The sequence below is a fragment of the Peromyscus eremicus genome, unplaced genomic scaffold (genome assembly GCF_949786415.1).
Source record: "Peromyscus eremicus unplaced genomic scaffold, PerEre_H2_v1 PerEre#2#chrX_unloc_1, whole genome shotgun sequence".
Classification (NCBI taxonomy): domain Eukaryota; kingdom Metazoa; phylum Chordata; class Mammalia; order Rodentia; family Cricetidae; genus Peromyscus; species Peromyscus eremicus.
Window position 1 is genome coordinate 1562777 of NW_026734288.1, and position 25106 is coordinate 1587882.

Below are 25106 nucleotides of genomic sequence, written 5' to 3' on the forward strand. Positions count from 1 at the left end.
AGCCTCCCTGGATGGCCTTGAACTTGAGATCTTCCTGCTTCTGCCTCTGTCAGCAAATCCTACCAGGGTGCACCACCACAACCAGCCCCATGCAGCTCAGGCTTTTGCTGGGGCCTGCAAGGCCACTGGAAGGTAGCTTTTACTTGAATTTTTACACGATAAGTTGAGCACTTATAGACAAATTTCAAAATGTCTTATTAATAAAAAAAATCAGTACCAATATTTGGAGTAAATACTGAAAGACAAGTGAAACAGAACAAGCCACACCTAACCTCAAACCTTATGTTGGCTAAAGATTATACCAATTTATATATATTTAGATTCATTTTACTATGAAATCTTTCAGATCCCCTGTGTGCTGTTATATTCAAAAGCATTAAGAGACCAATTACACACTAAACATTATACAGTTATAAGGTTACCATGTATTGTGACTAGGCTTTAAGACATTAATAACATTCATAGGATTTTATTCCAGTATATGCTCTTTTATGTACTTGAAGAGTATGCTATGTTGCACAAAGGCTTTGCCACATTGTTTACATTCATAGGGTTTTTCTCCAGTATGAGTTCTTTTATGTACTTGAAGATTACGTTGATGTGCAAAGGCTTTGCCACACTAATTACATTCATAAGTTTTCTCTGCAGTATGTGTTCTTTTATGTACTTGAAGATAACTGTGTTGTGCAAAGGCTTTACCACACTGAATACATTCATATGGTTTCTCTCCAGCATGTGTTATTTTATGTCTTTAAAGAGCATTGTGACATACCAAGGCTTTACCACAATGATTACATTCATAGGGTTCTATCCAATATGTATTATTTTATGCATTTTTAAAAGCACTGTGATAAGCAAAGGCTTTACCACATTCATTTTATTCATAGGGATTCTCGCCAGTGTGTGTTCTTTTATGCCTTTGAAGATTACTGTGAAATGCAAAGGCTCTACAACACTGATTACATTCATAGGGTTTTTCTCCAGTATGTGTTGTTTTATGCACTTCAAGATGACTGTGTTGTGCAAAGGCTTTACCACATTCACTACATTCATAGGGTTTCTCTCCAGTATGTGTACGTTTATGGAATTGAAGACCACACTGTTGTGCAAAGGCTTTACCACATTGATTGCATTTATAGGGTTTCTCTCCAGTATGTGTTCTTTTATGAACTTGAAGAACATTGTGATAACCAAAGGCTTTACCACATTCATTGCATTCATAGGGTTTCTCTCCAGTATGTGTTCTTTTATGCAATCGAAGAGCACCATGTTGTGCAAAGGTTTTACCACACTGATTACATTCAAAGGGTTTCTCTCCAGTATGTGTTCTGTTATGTACTTGAAGATAATTGTAATAATCAAAAGCTTTACCGCATTGATTACATTCATATGGTTTCTCTCCAGTATGTGTTCTTTTATGTACTTGAAAGGCACTGGGATGACCAAAGGCTTTACCACATTCATTACATTCATAGGGTTTTTCTCCAGTATGTGTTCTTATATGTAACTTAAGAACACTGTGGTAACCAAAGGCTTTACCACATTCATTACATTCATAGGGTTTCTCCCCAGTATGTGTTCTTTTATGTACTTGAAGATGACTGTTATAACCAAAGGCTTTACCACACTGATTACATTCATAGGGTTTCTCTCCAGTATGTGTTCTTTTATGTACTTGAAGATGACTATGATAACCAAAGGCTTTACCACATTCACTACATTCATAGGGTTTCTCTCCAGTATGTGTACGTTTATGGAATTGAAGACCACACTGTTGTGCAAAGGCTTTACCACATTGATTGCCTTCATGTTGTTTCTCTCCAGTATGTGATCTTTTATGTCTTTGACGATGATTATCATATGCAGAGTCTTTACCATATTGAGTATATACAGAAAGTTTCTCTTCAGTTTGGCTTCTTTCATGCCTAAGAGGATAATTGGCACATTTAAAATTTTACCATAGTCAATATGCTGTTGACTCTTTACATCTTTAAGAATTAATTTTATAATTTTTTCCCACACTAAAGAGGAATCTGATCTTAAGGTTTTATCACTGTGTTTACACTCATGTTTTATTTCTACAGTTCTAGAACTCAAGACTTTTCTGTAGCATAAGTTCATTGATATATTAACAAGAAAGCTAGAAAACCAATACATGTGTGCTTGAATCAATTTCAACTATTATATTCATGTGGGGACTGCTACTTACCTTTTAAAAGCTCTGAGAGAGAGGTATGTTATGTTTTTCCATATTCCTATGCTCATATGACTTGTATCCACAGTGACATATGATACACATAGTAAAGGAAGAATAATAAATATAAGATTTCTACATTGTATTCAATTTGACTTTCTGTCCTCATAGACTTGTGGTATAGGGATTATTTTCCATGAAAATTTCCCCTGACTCTTGACACTAACTACCCCTTTAACTAAACAACACAATCACAACAATTATAAGAGAACTACTGGTTTTTGTATGGACTCTTTGCTTACTAGAATGTTTTTGAGATATACATATCACCTCTTCACTGTGTATTACTTTTGTAATATGAGTAGGATGAAATAAATGGATTGGCAGTAATGTAACATCTCCCTTATGGTGTTATGATTAAAATGGTCACATGTCTTGAGGCATTGTTTCCCTGGCTTGTTTAATAAAGGAATGCCTTGCAAAAGCATTTCACCTACCTAAAATTGAGGTTTATGGTGTGTGAAAAATTAATGATCATCAATGAACTTTAAGTGGTACCTATTTACACTGATGATATTGTTTAAAACTTCCAGGTCCATGCCTGGTGATGGTGCACACCTTTAATCCCAGCACTTGGGAGACAGAGGAAGACAGATCTCTGTGAGTTCGAGGCTAGCCTTGTCTACAAAGTGAGTTCCAAGAAAGGTGCAAAGCTACACAGAGAGACCCTGTCTTGAAAAACAAAACAAAACAAAACAACCAAAAAAACCCCAAACAAACAAACAAACAAAAAACCTTCCAGGACACATTACAATTTCTTCAGAAGAACATTTGTATCAGATTGCCCATAGAAATTACCTTTGATGTCTTCTAGAGCTTTGACAAAGTTCTTCAATATTATGATCCTTCCAACTGTACCCTAAAATACAATACCAGAAAATGTATAACATACCATTGAAAACTGCAAAATTTAAGTCACCATCTTCAGTGAACATTAGAACCATGACTGATTTATTTACCTCTATCTCCTTTTTCAATCAAATTACAGAAGAGCATCAATAACCAAGGAACAGTTGTATCTTTACTTTAAATCATGAAGGAAATTTCAGTCTTACCTATAATAGTGAGGTTCCTGTAGGTCTCCAGCATTACATCTTTGTAGAGATTCTTCTGTGAAGGATCCAGCAAAGTCCACTCTTCCCAAGTGAAACCAACATGCACCTCATCATAGGTCACTTCATTCTAAAATATCCCATATATGTGGAAAACAGAAAGTATGGCACTGACAACATTGTAAATGTATACTTATTTGATTGTATATTTATATAATTCTGGTGCTTCCCACACTTATTTCATGACATAAACATTATAATGTAATCATCATGTCACTTTAGAATTATAGTAAATAGGAGGGTCACCTCTTTCATATCTGTACACTTTGAATGGGCTATCATCTTGCAAGAGAAATGTATAATAACAAACATAGTGAAACAAGGAAACAGACCAACAGTACAGAATACACATGAGAAAAATTGTGTGAACAATTACTAGTTAAAAAAGAAAAATAAGTTGGAAAAGCTGGGTTTATTGGCTCACATCTTTAACCTCAGCACTCAGAATGCAAACGTTGGTGACTCTGAATTGAATGCCAGCCTAGTGTATGCAATCAGGTCCAGGAGAACATACTAAAACCCTGTCTCCCATGCTAAAATCTAACAAACAAAAAAGATAGAAAGAACTCAGGTTTTTAATAAAGTTCCTACAAAGTGTTATGCATTCACTCCAGTTCTGTATCCATCTACAAGTAACCTGAAGTGCTACAATTTAAACTGTAACATCAATCAGATTTTACTAAAAGGCACGATATGTTGTAACAGTTATAAATGGACAGATAAAAACATTACCTGTGTCAATGTTGATCATAAATAATCAACACAGGGCAGAAGAGATGACACAATAGTAAAGAGCTATTGCTTGTCTTGCATATAGGTGGGCTCAATTGCCAGTACTTACATGCAGGAACACATCAATCCATTATTCAAAGTTCTGGGTTCATGAGACCATATTTTAAACACTGAAGGGACCAGGTCCCCATGTGGTGGATATCCATTCATACAGGAAATTATTCAAACTTATTTAAAACTTCAAAGAAAAACAAAAAACAAAACAGAAAAAAAGCAGGTCATGTACCTACAATCCAATGACTCAGAAGGCTCATGCAGTATTAATGTCATGAATACATGCCATCCTGAGAAAGAGAGTGATACCCTCTGCCAAATTTTAAAATTCAAAATATGGTGGAAGCTCAGTGCAACAGACTATCTTTGATATGTACATCCCAGGACCATCATCCAATAATGTAAAAATAAAAATGCCAGAAATGTTGGTCCACCTTTAATCCCAGGACTTGAGAACCAGAGATAGGGGAATGTCTGAGTTAGTGGTCAGCATGGTGTACAGAGGTCCTTTCAGGACAGCCAAGGCTACACAGACAAACATTGTCTTCAAAAACAAACAAAAAAAAATTAAAAGAGCAAGCTACCAAACTGCAGTAGCACTGAATAGCAATCACTTCTAAATTATCTAATGTGATTCAGAGTCTATAATGGCAGTGAAAGCATGACAATGTAAGGAAGCTGGCTGATATGTTTCAATCACAACAGAGTAGATGCAAACAATAGGAAATTTGTTGAGAATATACTAAAAAGTATCACACCCCTAGTGAGCAATTTCATCCAGAAACCTCCCCTTACTAAAGGATTCACCAGCAATAGAAAGAAAGGCACCAAGGAGAAACACATGTTAAAATACATCATAGTATCTGGGGGATTTTTCATTCAGTCAACTATATTCTGACCCAAGTCATTATAGGCTCATGGTCATCCATGTAGAAAATGAATTTAGTCACTTCAATAGTCCTCATAGTGTGTAATAGCTCCTTCACTGTTCAAATGTCCAAAGTCTCTTCTCACACACAATACACTTTCTTGACAGTCACATCTTGTAAAATGAAAAAAAAAAAACAAGTTCCATCTCTGGCACAGAATACCATTCACATTCCAAAACATAGAAATGGAGACACAGAAAAGATTGGACCAAGGCAAGACTGAAGCACTGCAGGAAAAATTACAACCATATAATCTGTCTCAGACATATGGTGCTCCATTTTCAAAGGGCTTAGATGGCTCTGTCCTTGAAACTTGTCATACATCTCTTTGTTTACTTCAACTAACTATATGCAGCGAGGTCTCCATGGAAGATGTCCCATAGCTTAGGTATATCACCATCTTGTGGTCACAAAAGGGAACCCAGGCTGTTCTAAAATATTATTTTAAGGTATCTTATATTTGTTTCTGCCATGGAACATTTGTTTTAATGATGTGAAGATTTGTTGCATTATTTCATGTTGCATTTATTTAACTATGTGAAGGTGTGATACTTCTATAGCCTATCTAACAAAATTCATTAGTCTAATAAATAGCTTAATGGCCAATAGCTTTGCAGGGAAAGATAGGCAGGGCCAGCAGGCTCAAAGAATAAATAAGAGGAGAAATCTAGGAGGAAAAAAGAAAGAAGGAGAAAGAAAAGCAGGACACCAGGGGACAGCCACCATGCTACACAGCAAACCACCAAATAAGAAATTAAGAAAGGTATACAGAATAGAGGAAGACAAAAGCCCAGAAGCAAAAGGTAGATGGAATAATATAAGTTTAAAAAATGTCTAGAATCAAATCCAGCTAAGGCTTATCTTTATAAGAAAGAATAAGATTCCATGTGTGTAATTTTTGAGAACCCGGTAGCAGGCCCCCTAAAGAGTAAAGAATTAAGAAAGAAAGAAAGAAAGAAAGAAAGAAAGAAAGAAAGAAAGAAAGAAAGAAAGAAAGAATTAACATAAGGCTTCCATCCTCACAGCTTCATGCAATGACCTCTCAGAGTCTCCTTACTGGGTTTCTGCCTCTGCCAAGCATAGATGAGCGCAACAATGCTGAACTATAAGCATAGACTAAGAATTCATGACCTCAAGTTTTGATTCTTTCTTGTTTCCAGGACCAGCACACTATGGGTGATCCTGCAAAGTTTGATTTCTTAATTGGGATGAACACTAACATGCTTTGACCACAGGTAAATTGGTTTTTTTTTTTATGGAGATGCTTCCTGGGACTAGGATTCACTTTGCTTACTCCTTCCACAAATTGAAGTTTTAATAGGATAGAGTCTTAAACTTAGGGTACTTTGCTAGACATGTATTCTATAGCAAGTCTTCTCTATAGTGGTGATAAACTCATTGAAATTCCCTGCCTGTTTCAGCACTTGATTGCCATCTGATACTACCTTTTCATTTTCATTTTTTTCTGCCCCACTTGTTTTATTTTCACTCTGGACCTGAATGAGTCATCAATAATAGCCATTCAACAGATTCAATATTCCATGGAAGGAAATAGCCCATTATCTTTTAACTCTTCTTTGCTACATATCCAGGACACAGGCAATATAAGAAAGATTTTGGAGCCAAAATATCATATAAATGATATTTAGCTTAATTTTTTATGGAGTCTACCTACTTACAGCTGAAATCCTATGATCGCAATCTCCACTTCCTGCCATTAATCTTAACATTCCCATCTTCCTGGTCCTAACAGAACAGCCAGTTGAATACTATGAACAACTTTCTATGGTTTTTCCATGTAAAGTCTTCATATTATCCACATTATTTCAAAGACAATATTCCCATGATCTGCCTAGCAATGAAATCACTTCTGTTGTTCCCTTTTTTGTTATAACTTTCTTTTATCCTTCTGTGATTAAATCCTCTAACCAAAAACATCTCTGGGAATGAATGTGTTTATTTTACTAATTGTGTCAGATCACACTCCATTATTTTAGGAGCTTAAGATAGAAACTAAAGCAAACAATTGAAAAAAAACATGGGCAAAGATTGTTTCCTGGCTTTCTCTCTGGCCTAGTCACTGCCTCATGCTTAGATAGTTTCCTTTTCTAGCCCAGTACACTTTCTTTAGCGATACTGCGAACCTACGTGGTTGAGTATTTCCATTTTAGTCATCAATAAATGCAATCTTTCACAGACATAACAATTTCTGGCTATAACAAATTAAGTCACTATGAACATAGCTGAGTGAGTGTCTTTGAGGTAGAAGGGAGGGACACCTTTTAAGTATATGCCCAAGAGTGGTATAGCTTGGTGTTGAGGTAGATTGATTCCCAATTATTTTAAGATTGCCTTTTGATTTCCACAGTGACTCTGCAGGTTTTCACTTGGAACAGCAATGAATCCCCTTGTTCCAGTTGCTTGCCAGCTTTAACTGTCACTTGTGTTAATGATCTTAACCGTTCCGACAGGTGTAAGATAAAATCTCAAAATAATTTTGATAAGCATTTCTTTGATGGTTAAGGATGCTGAATATTTCTTCAAGTGTTTATCAGGTATTTTAGATTTCTCTATTGAGAATTCTCTTTAGAGGTGCACCCCATGATAACTAGATTGCTCAGTTTGTTATTTTTTGAGTTCTTTATTATATTGAGTAAAGAAACCTAGAAGCACATAGACAAAGATGCTATATACTCACTTATAAGTGGGTATTAGTAATTAAGTAAAGTGCAATCACAGTAAATTACAGTAGAATCCATAGATGCAGAGAGGCTAAGTAATAAGAACAGCTCTAGGAAAGATGCATAGATCTTCTTGAGAAAGAGAAATAGAATAGATATGGTGGGTGCATTGGAGGCAAGTCGGGATGGTAACAGGAGGGTTCAGATGAATCAGGAAGGGATAAGGGAAAGGACAGGGAGAGTTCACTAGAATGGGGGAGCTTTCAGCAATGGATGTGGAATCAGTTCTGTGCAAACTTCCTGGAACATATGAGGGTGACCTCAGTGAGGACTCCTTGTAATAAATAATACAGAGGATAAAAAAAAACACCTTTAGACTAAAGCTGTGGAGCCTGTATGGTACTGGATTAGGTTCTCTGCATAATTTAGAGAGTTATGCTTTATCTGTTTAAGGGGCTGCAGGGAGTGGGATCAAGGCCTATCCCTGGTGCATGAACTGAGATTTTGGAGCTTACTACCTGTGGAGGGACACCTTGCAAACCCTTGATAAATAGGAAAGAGACTTGGAACTGCCTCAACTGAATGTACCAACTTTACTTACTTCTCATGGGAGGCCTTACATTTTTGGAGGAGGGAATAGAGGGTCAGTAGGGGGAAATGTTTGGGAATAGTGGGAGGAGGGATGAAAGGGGCATCTGAGAATGGTATATAAAATTTTTAAAAAATTATTAAATAAAGAAAAAAAACATAAAGCAAAAAAGTAATAATTAAATAGGGGGAAAGGCTGGGAATAACCAAGAATGACAGGATTCTAATAAAAATTAAATCACAAAACCTCACTGGCCAGCACTAACCCTCTGCAATACAGTTCTGTTCTTTGCCAATAATAGACCATGGATAGGGCTATAAGAGCTGTTCCACGAAAGTTGGAGAGATTTGCTAGAATCTATCTGATGTTTTAACTTTGTAGATAATACTTCTGATTATTAAGAAGATCTCATTCTCTTATAATAAAGAAAAGGAGAATTGTTAGGATCAGTTGGACACCATTTTGTTTCCTGTGACTGATGGTTGGTGGTAACCCCGCATCAGAGTGAGAAAATCTGAAACCTTTTCTAAACCAAATGCAAGATAACAGATTTCTACAGATTCAGTGTATACCTACAGCAACTTGTTTTACCATACTTGCTTTATAAGTCACAAGCACTTCTGAAAGCACGTTGTTTGTCACTATTTTTTGTATATGTTTGTGCATGAGAGAGAATGTCTTCCATATGTATACAGGTGACATACAAAATAAGAGGGTATCTGATCCCTTCAATCTGGAACAGTAGAGTTATGAGCCTCTCAACTTGAGTGTAGGTATCTGAACTCAGGTCAGCACCAAGAAGAATATGAGTTGAGCCAACTGCCAAGACACATAAGACTTTTTATCCAATAAACCAGAAGCTTTTTACAGATAAGCAACAAAAAGAACAACAAAACCTAAATAAATAAAGAAGTAACTTAATGATCCTTGGGAACATGATGCATCAAAGTTAAGATGTTGCTTAAGGTAAATCTGAAGCACAAAATGAACATAATCCAATAACAATGCCCAACAATTTAAAGCAGGAAAGCTGATTACAAAGCTATATTCACACTAGAAACCCTCAGAATGATCACTTGAATTATGAAAAATAATAGACATATTAATATAATATGAATTCTAAACTTACCACGACACTACAACAACCAAGAATGTGATACAATATTTGTAAAATAATAAAGAGAATAGAGAGAAAAAGCCAAGAAGAAAGGAAAATATAGTCACTGTTAATCAAAAGACCAAAGGAAACTTAACCAAGAAAAGTATGATCTTGACCAATGTTACCCAGCTACCGATGATTCTATGTGTATTGAAATTAAATAAGCACAGACTTTACAACTACTATAAAATTTAATCAAATTGATGCTCGAGCAATTGTTTCTGACCCTCAATCCCCTAATATTTCTTACTCTGACAGAGCCCAATGCTGTAGGAATCTTGTTGCCTCCTTGTGATTTCAGGTAAAGCCAGCCCCAGAGATGCTCAATTCTAAAACAACATCAAGAATAATTTCAAATCTGCTTTCTGTCACATGAATTATGACACAAGATGTGGATTCTACCCTACCTACTTGGCCAACACCATGCACACCACAGAAACCTCTGCAGCTCAGAAATACCTTTTATACTTTGGAACTAAACTTTACTAAAGCACACCAGTGCAGCTAGTGGTAGCAGAAAGTTAGAAGCATTCTAATCACTTACTGCTGAAAAGCAATCCACACCACCATCTTTCAATCATTTTCTAAACTATTGGAAATAATTATAAGACAAACCTGAAAGTGGAATGCAATATTCAGAACTTCTAGAACCCAGATCTCCAGTTTTCCAATCTGTCTTCCCACTGCACACCAAAAGCAATGCCCATGTGTGCACACTAGACAGTGATATTACAAGTATCATAGCCTCCCATGCCAGGACTGCAGTCCCCCCTATCCATGAAATCCATTCACACTGGGGCTCAAAGTACAAGGATCCCTGCCCAGGTCAGCAGCACATAGATCAAGAGAACCAGTCTGGCTCATGGTCCATCCAAATACCAAAAATAATAACAGCTCAACACACCTTCTCTGAATACCCTATCCTCACCATGGCAGAGCTTGTGGACTTCCTTACAACTCATTACAGGTGAAGCAAAGGATACTCTAGGGAAGAATCTGAAAATTACCTGCCACTCTTACTGCGGATTGCAAAGCATTCTTAAAGTTCCTCATTGGCCGGGGCCATACAGCTGGGCCTCAGGATATTGGAAGCTCACCTACTGGGAGAGCAGAGATCAAGTGACTCAGAAAGCACAGATCTTACAGCTCTGCTCTTCCACCCCAGCAGAAAGAGACCTAGTCTAGAGAATTTCTATATTTTTAGACATTCTTTTACTTTCTTAGAGCATAGCCTTTTCCTTATCCAAAGCACAGGATCCTTTGTGTTCACAATCCATTAAACACTCATTGTGAAGTGCAGCCAACCCATTGCCTCATAGCTGGGAATTGTGTAGCAAAACAAAGGTCAAATTTACACAGTAACTGTTGTTTTGCATAACAGTTGTTAAAGAAAAATGAGGCCAAAGAGAGAAAAAACAGGCCATGAATTAGAAAACAATGTTATGGCTAGGAGGCAGGAAAGAGAAGGTGGATATGAGACAGTTATGATCTCCAAAAATTATTTTGAAAAGTTGAAACAGACTTTACGGCCATGTGCTCCACAGTCTAGGGATTTGTATTAGACGACATGGAAGATTTCTCAAATCTTTTATCTCTGGGTGTACGTCTAAAACCTGAAAACAGTCCTGTTAGCCATGGCAACACAATTTTACCCACATCTATTTTTATTGAACTACTGTAACTATAGCAATTTTTTCAAAATAAGGTCAGTCCTTTATCCAGATTCTTTATTGTCCTTGCCTGTGGACCTCAAGAAATAGTGAAATAGGACATTTATGAAATATCTAAATTTGATTACCTAATTCCACATTGCTATTCCCATGTACTCTTAAAGCAAGAAATCTGTCAACTCCCATCCCGCCTCTCCCTTTCTGTACTGTGACTCCAGCAGTTTCAAAGTTGGCCAATGAACTCAATTCTTACACAGTCCCTCTTCATTTATAAGTCTTAACTAAAAGCCAGAGAGGTTGGAGGTCACTCACTAACTGATATATTTTTCCTTCTCACTGAATAGTAAAGGCCCAGAATGGAAGGAGTGGCAGGACTTTCGTCCCAACACAGGACAGCAGAGGCAGGATTAGGTGTTCAAATCAATTCTTACTTACATAAAATGTGGCAAGCCTAACCTAAAGGAGACATTGCTCTACACAGAAATCTATAATCAACATCATTTGAGAGAAAAAGAATAAAACTATTGATTACCTAGAGACACTGGAAAACAGAAACAGAGATAAGAGCAGTAACGCATTAAAAGAAAGTGTTAAGAATGATACCAATAAGTAATTTTTAAAATGATAAATTAATGTATTTGTAAGATAAACAAGATTAGTTGTATTAATTTTAAAAAGGATAGGCCCCCAGCCAAAGTCGTGCTGGGATCAAGAAAAATGGGCCTTGGTGGTTCATGTTACTGGAGCTGTATCCATGCCAGTGGATGCTCACACACTCCAGAAGAGAATTTGACATTGTTGCCACCACTGTTGATGTTATAGCAATGGTGGCCACCGCTGCTACTGTTTCTGAGATTGCCATTTCATAATTGCTTACTACAGCTAGGACAGCGGAGACCCTGGCAACAAAAGTAGCTACCACAGTTAGTTAATCTTCCATTCTATTGGGCATGATAAATTTAATTCAGTAGTTATATACATCTCAATTGACTTTGAAAATTATAAATTTATAAACACAAGGTCCAGTTGCTTTTAGGATACTATCTTACAAGGACTCCAACGTATAGAATGGCTTGTTAAGGAAGGGAAGGGCACAGTTGCCTTTAGCATACTGGCTATGGGTGAGGTAGGACCTCTGTCGGTCTTTTCTGTGTTAAACACACAGATTGCAAGCCCAGTGTCACTTTGAGATCTTTGGCAGCAGTTAAGTCTGCAGCTCACACACGATTGAGCCTGTATGATAATGCGTATTCAGAGATGGGTAATACCTGGGGGGCATACCTGGGGTAATACCAAGGTAAGACAGAGCACCTCTGTGGCCTGGGCAGGCGTATCCAAGAAGGGTAAGGTGACCTGCTGACGTCCTAAGCAACCCAAGTCAGAAGCTCATTTTTTAATAAAAGGGGGACCTGTAGGTCCCTGAACCCCATTCTGGGTAACTGTTGCCTTGCTTGCAGACCTTGACCTTGATATCCTCCCTATGCTAATTCCCTGCCAGGTTTCACCCTCCTTGAATTAAGGGAAATTCCTTGTCTGTATATCCTGAATAATGGGCATTAACAGCTTAGATGCAAGATTGTAAAACAACAGTAGCAAACTTCTGCCCTCCGGGGCTCTCCCAATGTGCTGTAAGCCTGTATTTAAGACCTCCTCCCTCCTTCAATAAATGTCATTCGGCATTTAAAATTAATGCATATATATATAATTGAATGAATACTGCAAATGTAATCTATGAATACCACAAATGTGATTAATATCATGAGTGTAATTAGTGAATATCATGAGTGTAATTTAAAAAATAAAAAATAAAAAAGGATAGGCCTTCCCCTAGTAGAGGGAATGTCATTAATATGAGAGTGATTGATCTTGCCCATACACGTATGTTGGCTACTGAGATCTATAACTTGATACATAGAGTTACAGTCAACGGCCTGTTCAAAAACATGTGAGCTGACATAACTGTTTCAAGCAGGATCAAACATATCTGCATAGGAATGTTGCCTAATTGCAAATTCAACATTCAATGGCTCAAAATGATCTTTCCAAACTTTACACCACATAATCTGGTGTGCGATTATTCATGTGACATGAATTAAAACATGCTGGGAAATTATAAAATAACTCCTTCTACTACAGTCAGGTCCTTTTTCATAATAGTTACCCCAGTAGCTGATTGCCTCCCCTGCTTCCCCTGCAGTGTACACAATTCCTTCTATTTAATTGGAGTCAGAAGCAATGCTCACATGTGAAACTTTTTCCCACCACTGCATTGGATTGTCAACTACATGACTCAAATGGATCATTGTAAAACTCTGTGGTGATACAGTCATTTAAGAATTTGAAGGTGCAGTATAGAGGACAGCAAGATCATTAGCCCAGGGAGCAACAGAATAGAAGCAAGGTCGCCAGAGTGAGAATAAGAGAGCTTATCTCAGAAACAGTTTTCTAACAGGATGGAAATAACAGCTGTCCTAGAATTAATATTCGTTCCCATGGAAAAATCACTTTGCATGCTTAGGATATTATTAAAGAAAAATATTTTTAATTATAGCATACATCCATATCCAGCAAATGCTCAAGGAGAATACAGGCTATTCAAAGTTTACATTCAACATGTGCTGTCATCCTTGTGTCTTTTAGCTTCCTGCTCCAGGTTGCACTTTGAACAATTTAAATAGAGACAGGTAACTTGTAGGTCTACCCATTTAGGCTGATGGGTTATTTACACAGCAAAAATAGTCCCAGAATTGTTTTTTTTAAATATACCAGTGACCTGAAAGAGCAGGTCATTCTTTAGTGACAGGTTCCTGAGATTAAGCTGGCGGGGGATGAAAATGATAGGAAAAGTAAAAGGCAGAATAGATAAAATCTGGGGTAGAGAGGTCTTGTCCAAGCTATATTTCATGCCATGGAAGCTTCTTAAGAGGAATAGCATATTGTATACTATCTCCAGGGGGAAAATGGAAGAGAATGGTAATATCTATAAGGTCAAGAGAAACTATCATACAATGGCACAAACTCAGGAGGAGGCTAATCAAACAATGCTGCAAAAGGGACCACAGGGCATCTCAAGAACACTACTGAGTAAGCCCTCCAGGGTTTTGGGCCTGATAGATAATCATAGCTCCATGTGAGAACTGAGGTACTCCATCACAAAGGTCCTGGTTTGAGACTACTACCAGCTCTCCAAAATATATTCCTGATTTTAGGGTTTGAGCTCTGTTTCTTTGTCAATATATTAGGCCCTTAGTGAAATCTCCCAAAGCCTATCCCCCAGGCTGTTACTAGTGGTTCCAAGAAAGTTCCTCCTCCTTGCCTGAGGGCCTACATGAAAGATTTGCTTGATCAGGCCAGTCCTTACCACAAGTGTTTTTCTTTTAAAATAATTGTCACCTGGTGTCACATTGCCCAGCTGGCAAAACTAAGCTTTTCTCAAAAGAAACCTGGAACTTTATAGCAAATCAGACCTTATAGTTGGTTGTGACCCTCTAATGCCTCAATAAGAGATTGTAGAATCTCATACTTTTATATGGCGTTGGGCCTAGTGGCTGATCATATATCAGAGGTGGTACCTTTGTGTTGATTTGGAGTCAAATGTCTGGACAATCCTGACGAACAAATGTGTACCTACTGTCCTAATCTCTAAGAGGCCTAGCTAAAATATACTTACCTTTGGGGTGTTTAAGAAGCAGTCCTCCCTCTGCTAAATTTTATTTTGGAGAATTACTATCTCTTGAGTATTAGTAAATATTTCAAATCACCAATTCTACTCATGAGCATCACACCTTAGTAGTGGAATGCTACCCAATGCATGAGATGCCTTTTACAACCCCTCACAAAGTTAACCATAATGGACTTTACATGTAAAAATTAAATGCAAAATACTGAACATCTAGAGGTAGTAGAAGGTGCTCTCCAAGTCTGGCAATCTGCTTTCCATGTGTGCACCAAAAGCTTATTAAATTTCAAAGATGTTCTTTTTGTTTGTTTGTTTTTCAGGTTTTTTTTTTGAGACAAAATTTCAAGCTAGAAACCAGCTTTTAAGCCTTCTTTTCTCCTTTTTAATCCCACATGTAATTATAGAGTATAAACAATATCTTTTCCAATTGAATGCTGCTGGCATCCATGTCGATTCACCCTCAGACCATGTCCGTCTCCTCCTTCTCTCTAACCACTACAGACTCCACACATCTTTGAGGCCCGAACCCCTTCCCCAAGCAGGCCTGGAGGAAAATATACAATTGAGTGCTTGTTATCTTCCATTGTTACAGCTCTTGAAGACAGATGAAAATGATGATTTGGAAATGCACAGGGTTTTTAGTGTGTCTTATGCTTTTTCGATTAAGCATTTTAACACTAACATGGTTCAAACATGTTGACAAAACAGCATTCATTGGGGATATATCATCTGCAATTGCACTTGTACTCAGGAAGCTGACACATAAGGGTCATGAGTTCAAATGTATTCCTGAATAATTATGGATATTCCTGCCAGGCTGAATAATAAACAACATCTCAAGGGAATATGTGAAATTATGAAAACAAAAATCAGGAACAAACTCCCAAACACATAGCAGTTTGGGGCTATTATAAATAAAGCTGCTATGAACATAGTTGAGCAAGTGACCTTGTGAAAGGATGGAGGAGCATCTTTTGGGTACATACCCAAGAGAGGTATAACTATGGCTCTAGATAGATCAATTCCTAATTTTTGACGGAACTACCATATTGATTTAAAGGTGTACATGTCTTCACTCCCCCCCAGCAATAGAGGAAAGTTTCCTTTCTTCCACATCCATGCCAGCATGTGATGTTTCTTGTGTTACTGATCTTAGCCATTATGAAAGGTGTAAAATAAATCTCACAATACATTTTATTATCACATCCTTGATTGCTAAGTGTGGAACATTCCTTTAAGTGTTTCCCACCATTTTAGATTCCTCTGTTGAGAATTCTGTGTTTAGATCTATACTTCATTTTTATTTCATTATTTGGTTTGTTCATGTCAAGTTTCCTGAGGTTTTTTTTTTATCCTAGGTGAAGCAACTGAGAACTATATAGACAAACATGATATGTATTCACTTATAAGTGGTTATTACTGATAAGTAAAGAATAATCACAGCTGGACGGTGGTGGCACACGCCTTTAATCCCACCACTGGGGAGGCAGAGGGAGGCAGACCTCTGTGAGTTTGAGGCTAGCCTGGTCTACAAAGTGAGTTCCAGGAAAGGTACAAAACTACACAGAGAAACCCTGTCTCAAAAAAACAAAAAACAAAAAAAATGCCAGGATGTGGTGGCGCACGCCTTTAATCCCAGCATTCGGGAGGCAAAGAGCCAGGAGAATCTCTGTGAGTTCAAGGCCAGCCTGGGCTACATAGTGAGTTCCAGGACAGGCTCAAAAGCTACATAGAGAAACCCTGTCTCGAGAAAAAAAACAAACAAACAAAAAGAATAATCACACAACAATCCAGAAACCCAGATAAGTAAATAGGACAATTGTAGGGAGGGATCACAGATCCCCCTTGAAAGAGGAAATAAATTAGATTTTGTGGGTGGTTGGGCAGTAGAAATAGGAATAATCAAAAGAGGAATGGAAGGACAGAGGGAGAGAACACATAAAGAGAAGATTGGAATAAGGAAGATATTAGGGGGTGATGTGAAAACCTAGTGCAGTGGAAATTTCCAGGAAGCTATGAGTGTGACTGAAGTGAGGACTCCAAGTAATTTAGAATAAAGAACCTGAACTGGCCAGCTTATCTAGCCACACAAGGCTCCCAGGGGTGAGCCAAAAAAAAAATTGAACCACACTTGTCCTTTCTGCATGTTATGCTGGGGGAAATGCAGCTCAGAGCTTGTATAATGTCCAACCAATGACTGGTATAACATGAGGCATAGGCCACAAGAGGGAGCCCATGCCCAACACTGCCTGGGTGTACAAGAACTGAGTGATAAATGGCTCAGAGAATTTTTTTTTGGAGCTCAGGATTGAACCAAGGGCCTTGTACGTTGTAGGCAAGCACTCTACCACTGAGCTAAATCCCTGTAAAGGTAGGACCAAATACAGTTGACTAAAAGGAAAACGTCAATGAAATGATTCCTAAATCTATTCTACTATAATCAGAGACTGGTGCCCTTTTCACCACTGGATTGCCATCTGAAACTACCTAGTGATTTTCTCTACAAAACACAAATTTTTCACTTCTTTGTTTCTTTTTCACTGGAGACCTGCATGAGTCATCAGTAGTAAACATGAAACAAAATCAACATTTTCTCTAAGAAATCAGCCCATTGGTTTTAATTCTGACTTTCTCAATTTCCTAGGGAAGGGAGAAATTAAGAAAGATTTGGAGTCAAAATATCACAGAAATGACCTCTGGCTATATTTTTACTGGAGTCCATTTCCCACTGAAATGCAATAACCTTAACCTCCACTGCATTACTCTCAATTCTCCCATCTTAGCAGTCCTATAAGATTATCCCCTAAAGCTCTGTATACAGCTCTCTATGGCTTTTGCTATCTAAACTCTTAATATCTTCAACAGTCCTAGGTCCTATACTATAACAAAATCATTTTTGTTGTCCCATGTTTTGTCCTAACTGGCATGTTTCTTGCTATGATTAAATTTTCCAATCAAAAGCAACATAAGTAATGAATGGGTTTATTGGATGATATTAATATATCATAACAAATCATTGTGGGAGCTTAGGATAAAAACTCAAGCTAGCATCTGAATGCAAAAATCCATTGGGAACCTTTGTTTAATTGCTTTTTTTCTTGCCTAGCTACTGTCTTGGGTCAGCTAGCTGTCATATCCAGCCCAGGCCCACTTGCTTATGGATATTGCTATGCTCAGTGGAAGAGCCTTCCCACATTAATCATCAATCAACACAATCTCTCTAATACACAGTAACCAGCAGTTCTGATCTGGGAACACTCTCAGTTGATGTTCTTCCACATGATTCTAGGCCACATCATGTTGACAGCAAAAGCTAACTAAGACAAAGAGACAATGATACCTCAAAAAGTTTTAGAAACTCAATACAAATGTATTAATTAGCCATATCAATCATTTAAGCAGAAATAAATTAAATATGAAGATAACAGTTACTGAAAAAACAGACATGTCTAGGAATGAGTATAGACAAGCCTCTAAGATCAACAAAACTAAAAGTGTCTCTGTACACAAAGTTCACAAACAAACAGAAAACCTCAAGGTAATTATATCATGATATAATAAATTTTCATGAATACAAATATTGTTGATGGTTCATTATTTTTCAGGGAAACAATACAATTAGATGGCAATAAAACTAAAACATAGTTCCACTGAAAAAATAAAGACACATCTTCAAATATATATTATGGTCCTTTAACAAGAACTATAAGATTATAATCTAAATCAAACTAAAAGAAATCTCTGGTCATCTCTCATCCTGTGCATGCCAGTTCTCTCATTTGCTAATAATAAAAAATGAGTTGGGTGAGGAGGGTTTTTCCACCAAAATTAGAGAGATTCACTTGTAACCTTCTGATATTTTAACTTTATAGAAAATAATTTTGACTATTAAAAAATCTCATTCTCTTATGATAAAGAAAATTATATTTGTCAGGAGACACCAATTTGTTTCTTATGCTTGATGACTATATGGGAGTCTGAATCAGTGAGGAATTAAAAACTTTTCCCAACCAAATACAAGATAACAGATTTTTAAATCAAAAGTATATGATTTTTATTATACATCTAAAACAACTTATTTTGCACTAATTGTTTTATAAGTCACAAGATCTTTTGAAAAAAAGTTTATCCTCATTTTTATGTACATGTTATTACATGAAAGAAAAAAAATATCTTCCAAGTATGTACAGGTGACACATAAGAGAAAAGCATGTCAGATCCCCTGGATCTGGATTAGCAGGGTCTTATGAACCTCCCATGTTGGGTGTTGGGATGTGAACACAGATTGTTTCCAAACACATGTGCTGAAACACTGGCCAAGCCCCATAGTACATTCTATCCAATAAACTAAAAGTCTCTCACAGATTAACAACAGGAACAACAAAATGTAAATAAACACAGATGTTAATAAAAGATTTATCAGGAACATGATACATCAATATTAACATATTGAGTGCGGTAAGTTTGTAGCATGAGTTGAATACAATCCAAAGAAAACTCCCGACATTTAGAACAGGATACCTGATTCCAATGGTAAATGCAAAATGGTAACTCTCAGAGGGCTCATAGGATTATGAAAAAGTAGTACACATATTGACACAGTGTGACTTCTATATTTACCACAAAGCTACAACCATCAAGAATATGTACAATATTTGAGAATGAATAAAGTAGATCGAGAGAAAAAAACCAAAAACAAAAGCAGAAAAAATAAAGTCAACTTTTACTCAAGAGACCAAAGGAAGCACAGAGGAAATGTGGGATCATGACAAATATTATCCAACTACCTATAATTCTATGTGTATAGAAATTAAATAAACACAAATTTCACAACTCCCACAAAATTAACTCAAAGTGACCTTTAAATGCTGTTTCTGACCCTGTAGCTATGGGTATATCTTCCAAACAGAGAGGCCCCAAGCTCTAGAGCTTTTTTGGCAAATGGAAAATTTTTTGAAAAAAATCTCATGCCATGTCTCTGTGAACTCTCGTGTGCCCATGTGGTTTTAGACCCCAATCCCACTGATGCCCAATCACAAAACAGTTTAGAAGAATATTTTAATGTCTATTTCCTGCCATATGATCTACATGATCTAGAATCTGCTCTTTCCACTTGCCTAACAACACACAAATATATTAGAGATATCACAACCTCCCATAGCCAGGGAAGCAGAGCCTCCCACTCACCACTGAATCCACCACACTCAGAGTCTCAGAAAAGAAGGGCCATTTTCCAGATCACAATATGGACCAACAGAACCACAGTCTGGGGCATGGTCCTTCCCAGTCACAGAAGCTCTGACAGCTCAGCAGAACTTCTCCTCTTGGTCTGGGGTAGGTGGTCCCCTCACTCACCATGGCATGGATTTTGGTCTCCCTCACAGCTCCTATAGCAGAGCAAGATGTGAATCCAGGAAAGAACCTGCAAGTTCCTTTCCAGTGGTGCCCCTATTTGCTAAGCCTTCCTGAGGTCCCACATTAGCTAAGACCACCCAGCTCAGATTCAGGACAGAGGCAGTACCCCCACTGGATGATCAGAGATCAAATGACACACACAGCACAGGCCTTCTCAGCTCTGCCCTTCCACCTTATGGGCAGACAGGATGTTTATCTAAGAAATCTGTATTTTCAAAAGTCTTCCAGTCTCCCAGAGAAATTCCTGTTCCCCTTCCTAAGCACACAGTCCTTTGTGTATATAAATACACACTGATTGGCCAATGCAACCAAACTTTTGCTTCATATCTGGGAAGTCCTGCAGCCAAACACAGGTCACATTCAAACAGTAACTGTTGTAACTATGTAAATGTTAAAGAAAAACAGGCCATGAATTAGAAAACAATTAGTGGTCAATGGTAGGGCTTGTAGGTAGGAAAGAGACTATGTGTATGGTATAGTCATAATCTCAAAAATTACTTAGAAAAGTTGGAATAGAATTCACGTCCATGTGTTTCAGATACTAGGGATTTGTTTGAGAGCAAACCAAAGATTACACACATGCATTTTTTTTTCTGAGGCTACATATCTTAAACAAGGAAAATAGCAGTCCTATTAGGCATAGCTCCACCACTTTACTCAGATAGTCTATACTGGTTGATCAAGTGTAACTACAGTAATTCCGTTTCAATATAGGGTCAGTCCTTTATCCAGATTACTGAATGTGCTACTCTCTGGACCCCAAGAAACCCAGTCAGGACATTTGTGGATCATCTAAAATTGGTTACATCACTCCACATCGCTCATCTCAAATACTGTTGAAACAGAAAAGCTCTCACCCTTTGTCCTGTCCCTCCATTTCTGGGCTTTCAATGAGTCAGCTTCAAAGATGCTCAGTGAACTCAATTCTTACACAGGTCCCTCTTCATGTTTATACCCCAGAAAATGCCAAGGAGACTGTTGAACACTCATTAACTACTCTATTTTTCCTTCTCACTGTGTCCAGCCTAGAAGAAGATGCAGGACTGTCTTTCCAGCACTGGGCAGCAAAGGCAAGTTTAAATGTTCAAAGCAATTCTCCATTACATAGCATGAGGCAAGCTTGGGCTACAGGAACCACTGCTCTACACAGAAAATCAAATATCAACAGCTCTTGATAGAAAAGGAATGAAAGAATTAATGACCTAGACACAATAAGAACACAAACAAATAGATAAGATCAGTAATGCTCTTTAAAATGTTAAATATAATTCCAGCAAGTGATATTTTAAAGTGATAAAAATAATGCATTTTTCAAGATAAAAAACTTAACTATGACAGGTGGTGGTGGCACACAACTTAATCCCAGCACTCCGGAGGTAGAGGCAGGCAGATCTCTTTAATTTTGAGGCCAGCCTGGGCTACAGAGTGAGTTCCAGAAAAGGCTCTAAAGCTATACAAAGAAACCATGTCTCAAAAAAATAAAAATAAAATAAAATAAAATAAACTTAGCTATACTGACTTTAAAAAATAGTGTAACTTTCTCTAGTAGACTTGATATCACTAATAAAAGATAGGTTGATCTTACAATATGCACTTGTTGGCTGCTGTGACCTGTAACCTGACACACAGTTACAGTCAATGGCCTCTTGCTCAAACCTCTGAGCTGACATAACTGTGTCAAGCAGGACTGAACATATCTGCATAGGAGAGTTACCTAATTGAAAATTCACTATCATTTGGTGCAAGTTGACCTTCCCAATTTGAACATCAACCAGTCTGGTCTGTCTTCATTCACAAGTCATCAATCAGTACATGCTGGGAAATTACAAAATTACTCCTCCTGCTACAATCAGGTTTGTTTTCATAATGGTGACTCCAGTAGCTGATTGCCTACCCTGTTTCCCCCAGCAGTATACACAATAAACTATTCCTTTTTTTCTGGTCTGAAGGTAAAAACCATGCTCCACATGCAAATCTCTTTCTTTTTACTGCAATGAATATGAAACTGCATCACTCAAATGGATAATTTTGAAACCCTGAGGTGATACAATCATTTAATATAAGATTTTTAATGTGTAATATAGAGGACAGCAAAGTCATTGCCATAGAGAGCAAAAGACTGGGACCAAGGCCACTGGTGTCAACGTAAGAGAACTTATTTCAGAAACATTTTTCTAACAGGATTGAAATCCAGCTGTTCTAGAATTAAAATGCTTTCCAAGGGAGAAGTCACTCAACACACTTTAGAGATTAATGAAGAAAAATTACTTTAATGATAACGTACATCCATCACTTGCTAATGCTAATGTCATCTTTGTGACATTTAGGTTCAGGCTTTAGGTTACACTTTCAGCAATTTAAATAGGGATAGAAGAGTGCAAGTCTATTCAGTTAGACAGAGGAAAGACTTACACAACAAAGGCATTTCCAAAATTCTTTCTTTCTTTCTTTTTTTTTTTTGAGATAGGGTTTCTAGCTTTGGAGCCTGTCCTGGAACTCACTCTGTAGCCCAGGCTGGCTTCAAACTCACAAATATCCGCCTGGCTCTGCCTCTCAAGTGCTGGGATTAAAGGCGTGTGCAACCACCGCCCGGCTCCAAAATTATTTCTTAAGTACCCCAGTGATGTGAAACAGCAGTATCTTCTTCAGTGACAGGGTTCTGAGGTGAAGGTCACAAAAGATGAAAAAGAGAGGGAAGGTATAAGGTAGAAAAGATAAAAGCTGGGGTGGGGAGGCATTACACAACCTATGTCTCATGTCACCTAAGCTTAAGAAGAACAGCACCTTGGATACTACTTTCAGGGGTGAAATAAAAGGAAATGGGGCACTTCTAGGAAGTCTGCAGACAGTGTCATACCATGGGGCAGACTCAAAGAGGAGGCTATTCAAACAATGTTGCACAAGGGGAAACAGGGCATCTCAGGAACTTTACAGACTAAGCCCACAGTGAACTGTGGACTGATAACTGTAGCCCCATGTGGGGGAAAGAGTTGGTTTCTCAGGATCAGAAGTAACCCCACCACAAACACCGCGGTTCCAGACCTTTGCTAGTTCACCAAAGCATATTCCTGGTTTTCGGGAAGAAGCTCGGTTTTATTATCAGTACACCAGGCCCTTAGGGAAAGTTTCCACACCTAGGTTCAAGGTTATTACTAGGTCATGCAAGAATTTTCCTAATCTATGCCTGAGGGCCTAAATGAAAGCCTCGCTTGATCACACAATTCCTTAACACATTAGTGTTTTACTTTTCTTTTATTATTTTCTTTCTTTTTTTTTGTATTTTCAAGACAGATTTTTTACTGTGTAGCTTTGGAGCCTCTCCTGGAACTCACTCTGCAGAACAGGCTGTCCTCAAACTCACAGAGATCAACTTGCATCAGCCTCCTGAGTGAGTGCAGGGAAAATAGGTGTGCACCACCACCACCCGGCTAGTGTTTTACTTTTCAAATAAGTTGACATATTTGTCATATTGTCCATCTGGCAGATCTATGCTTTTCTCAAGAAGAAAACTGGAACTTCATGGCATGCCAGGATGTAAAGTTTGTTGTTACCCTGTAATGCCTGAATAAGCAGTTTGTTAGAGTCCCAAACTTTGATTCAGTGGTTTGTTTTAAATAAGCAGTGGCTCCTTTGTGATGGTTTGGAGCCAAACAAATGTGTATCCTCCTTTCCTAATCTCTAACAGGCCTGACTACAATGCACTTACCTTTGAGGTTTTTGTTTTTTTGAGGTAGTCCTCCCTCAGCTAAATTCTATTTTGTGAGACTTACTATCTGCAAAGAATTAGTAAATCCTTTATATCACCAATTATACTCATGTACATCACACGTTAATAGAGTAGTGTTACTTAACACATGAGATGCCTTTTACAACCTCCACAAAGTTAACCAAAAATGGATCTTACACATGAAAGTGAAATTCAAAGTGCTGAACCTCTAAAAGGTACTATAAGGTACTCTCCATTTTTGACAACCTGCTTTCCATGGGTGCACCAAAAGCATGTCGAAGTTTATTACAAAAACGTTTCTTTTGTTTGTTTGTTTTTGTTTTTTGAGACAGGTCTTCTCTCTGTCATTTTAAATGCCTCTCCTGGATCTCACTCTATAGACCAGGCTGGCCTTGAACTCAAAGATATCGGCCTAACTCTGCTTACCCTGTGCTGGGATTAAAGGTGAGGGCCACCCTCACTCGGCACAAAAATATTTCTACACACAGCTCCCTGTACCGAATTCTTTGAGCAGATTCAGCCCACAGAACAAAATTATTCAGAGGCCTGCCCCTGGGTCCAGGGAGTTTCAAGTACCACAAGGGACTTCACAGGACTGGTATTGTGCAGGCAGTTTCCCACCCAGATCAAAGGAAGTCTCACCACACTGGATCCCACACCTCATCATCTGCTCCACCTCATCTGGAGATAGCAGCCCTTCACTCACCAAGTCATGGTTTCCCAGCTTGTCCATGCTCTCGGCTCAGCTCACTGCAGCAGGACTCACAGCACACCACACAAAACTGCTGGAACCAGCTCTTCTTCAAAGCCAAGTCTGAAGCCAGTGGTCAGAAGGACCCTGCATGGCTTCTGACTGGCAGGTCACCTGGAGTGCCTGATTGGCTAGTGAGACCTGAGTGACAAGAGCACCTCCCACAGGGTTAAAGTGTGCTTAAAGACACAGCATAATGGTTCCTGACCCTGCCTTCCACCCTAGAAAAAGACTTTTTTCTAAATGAGCAGAGATGTGCATATTGATAGCACTTGCCCATGGCTCCAATACCTGACTATGCTTTCTCCCTTTACTCCATAGGCACTTTCCCTTGCCCCCCAAGGACACAATGTG

General features: G+C 38.0%; 1 protein-coding gene across 1 annotated transcript; it reads right to left on the bottom strand.

The window, feature by feature from the left end:
• Positions 1 to 634: 634 nt before the first annotated feature.
• LOC131900895 (zinc finger protein 120-like) lies at positions 635 to 24734 on the bottom strand (the record flags this gene model as incomplete). Its single annotated transcript, XM_059252218.1, has 6 exons — positions 24708 to 24734; positions 3310 to 3436; positions 3053 to 3113; positions 1509 to 1925; positions 918 to 1433; positions 635 to 749 (listed from the first exon to the last, which is right to left on the bottom strand). Coding segments are annotated over exons 1-6 (1263 nt in total), but the record flags the coding sequence as incomplete, so codon positions are not given.
• Between the last annotated feature and the right edge of the window lie 372 nt (positions 24735 to 25106).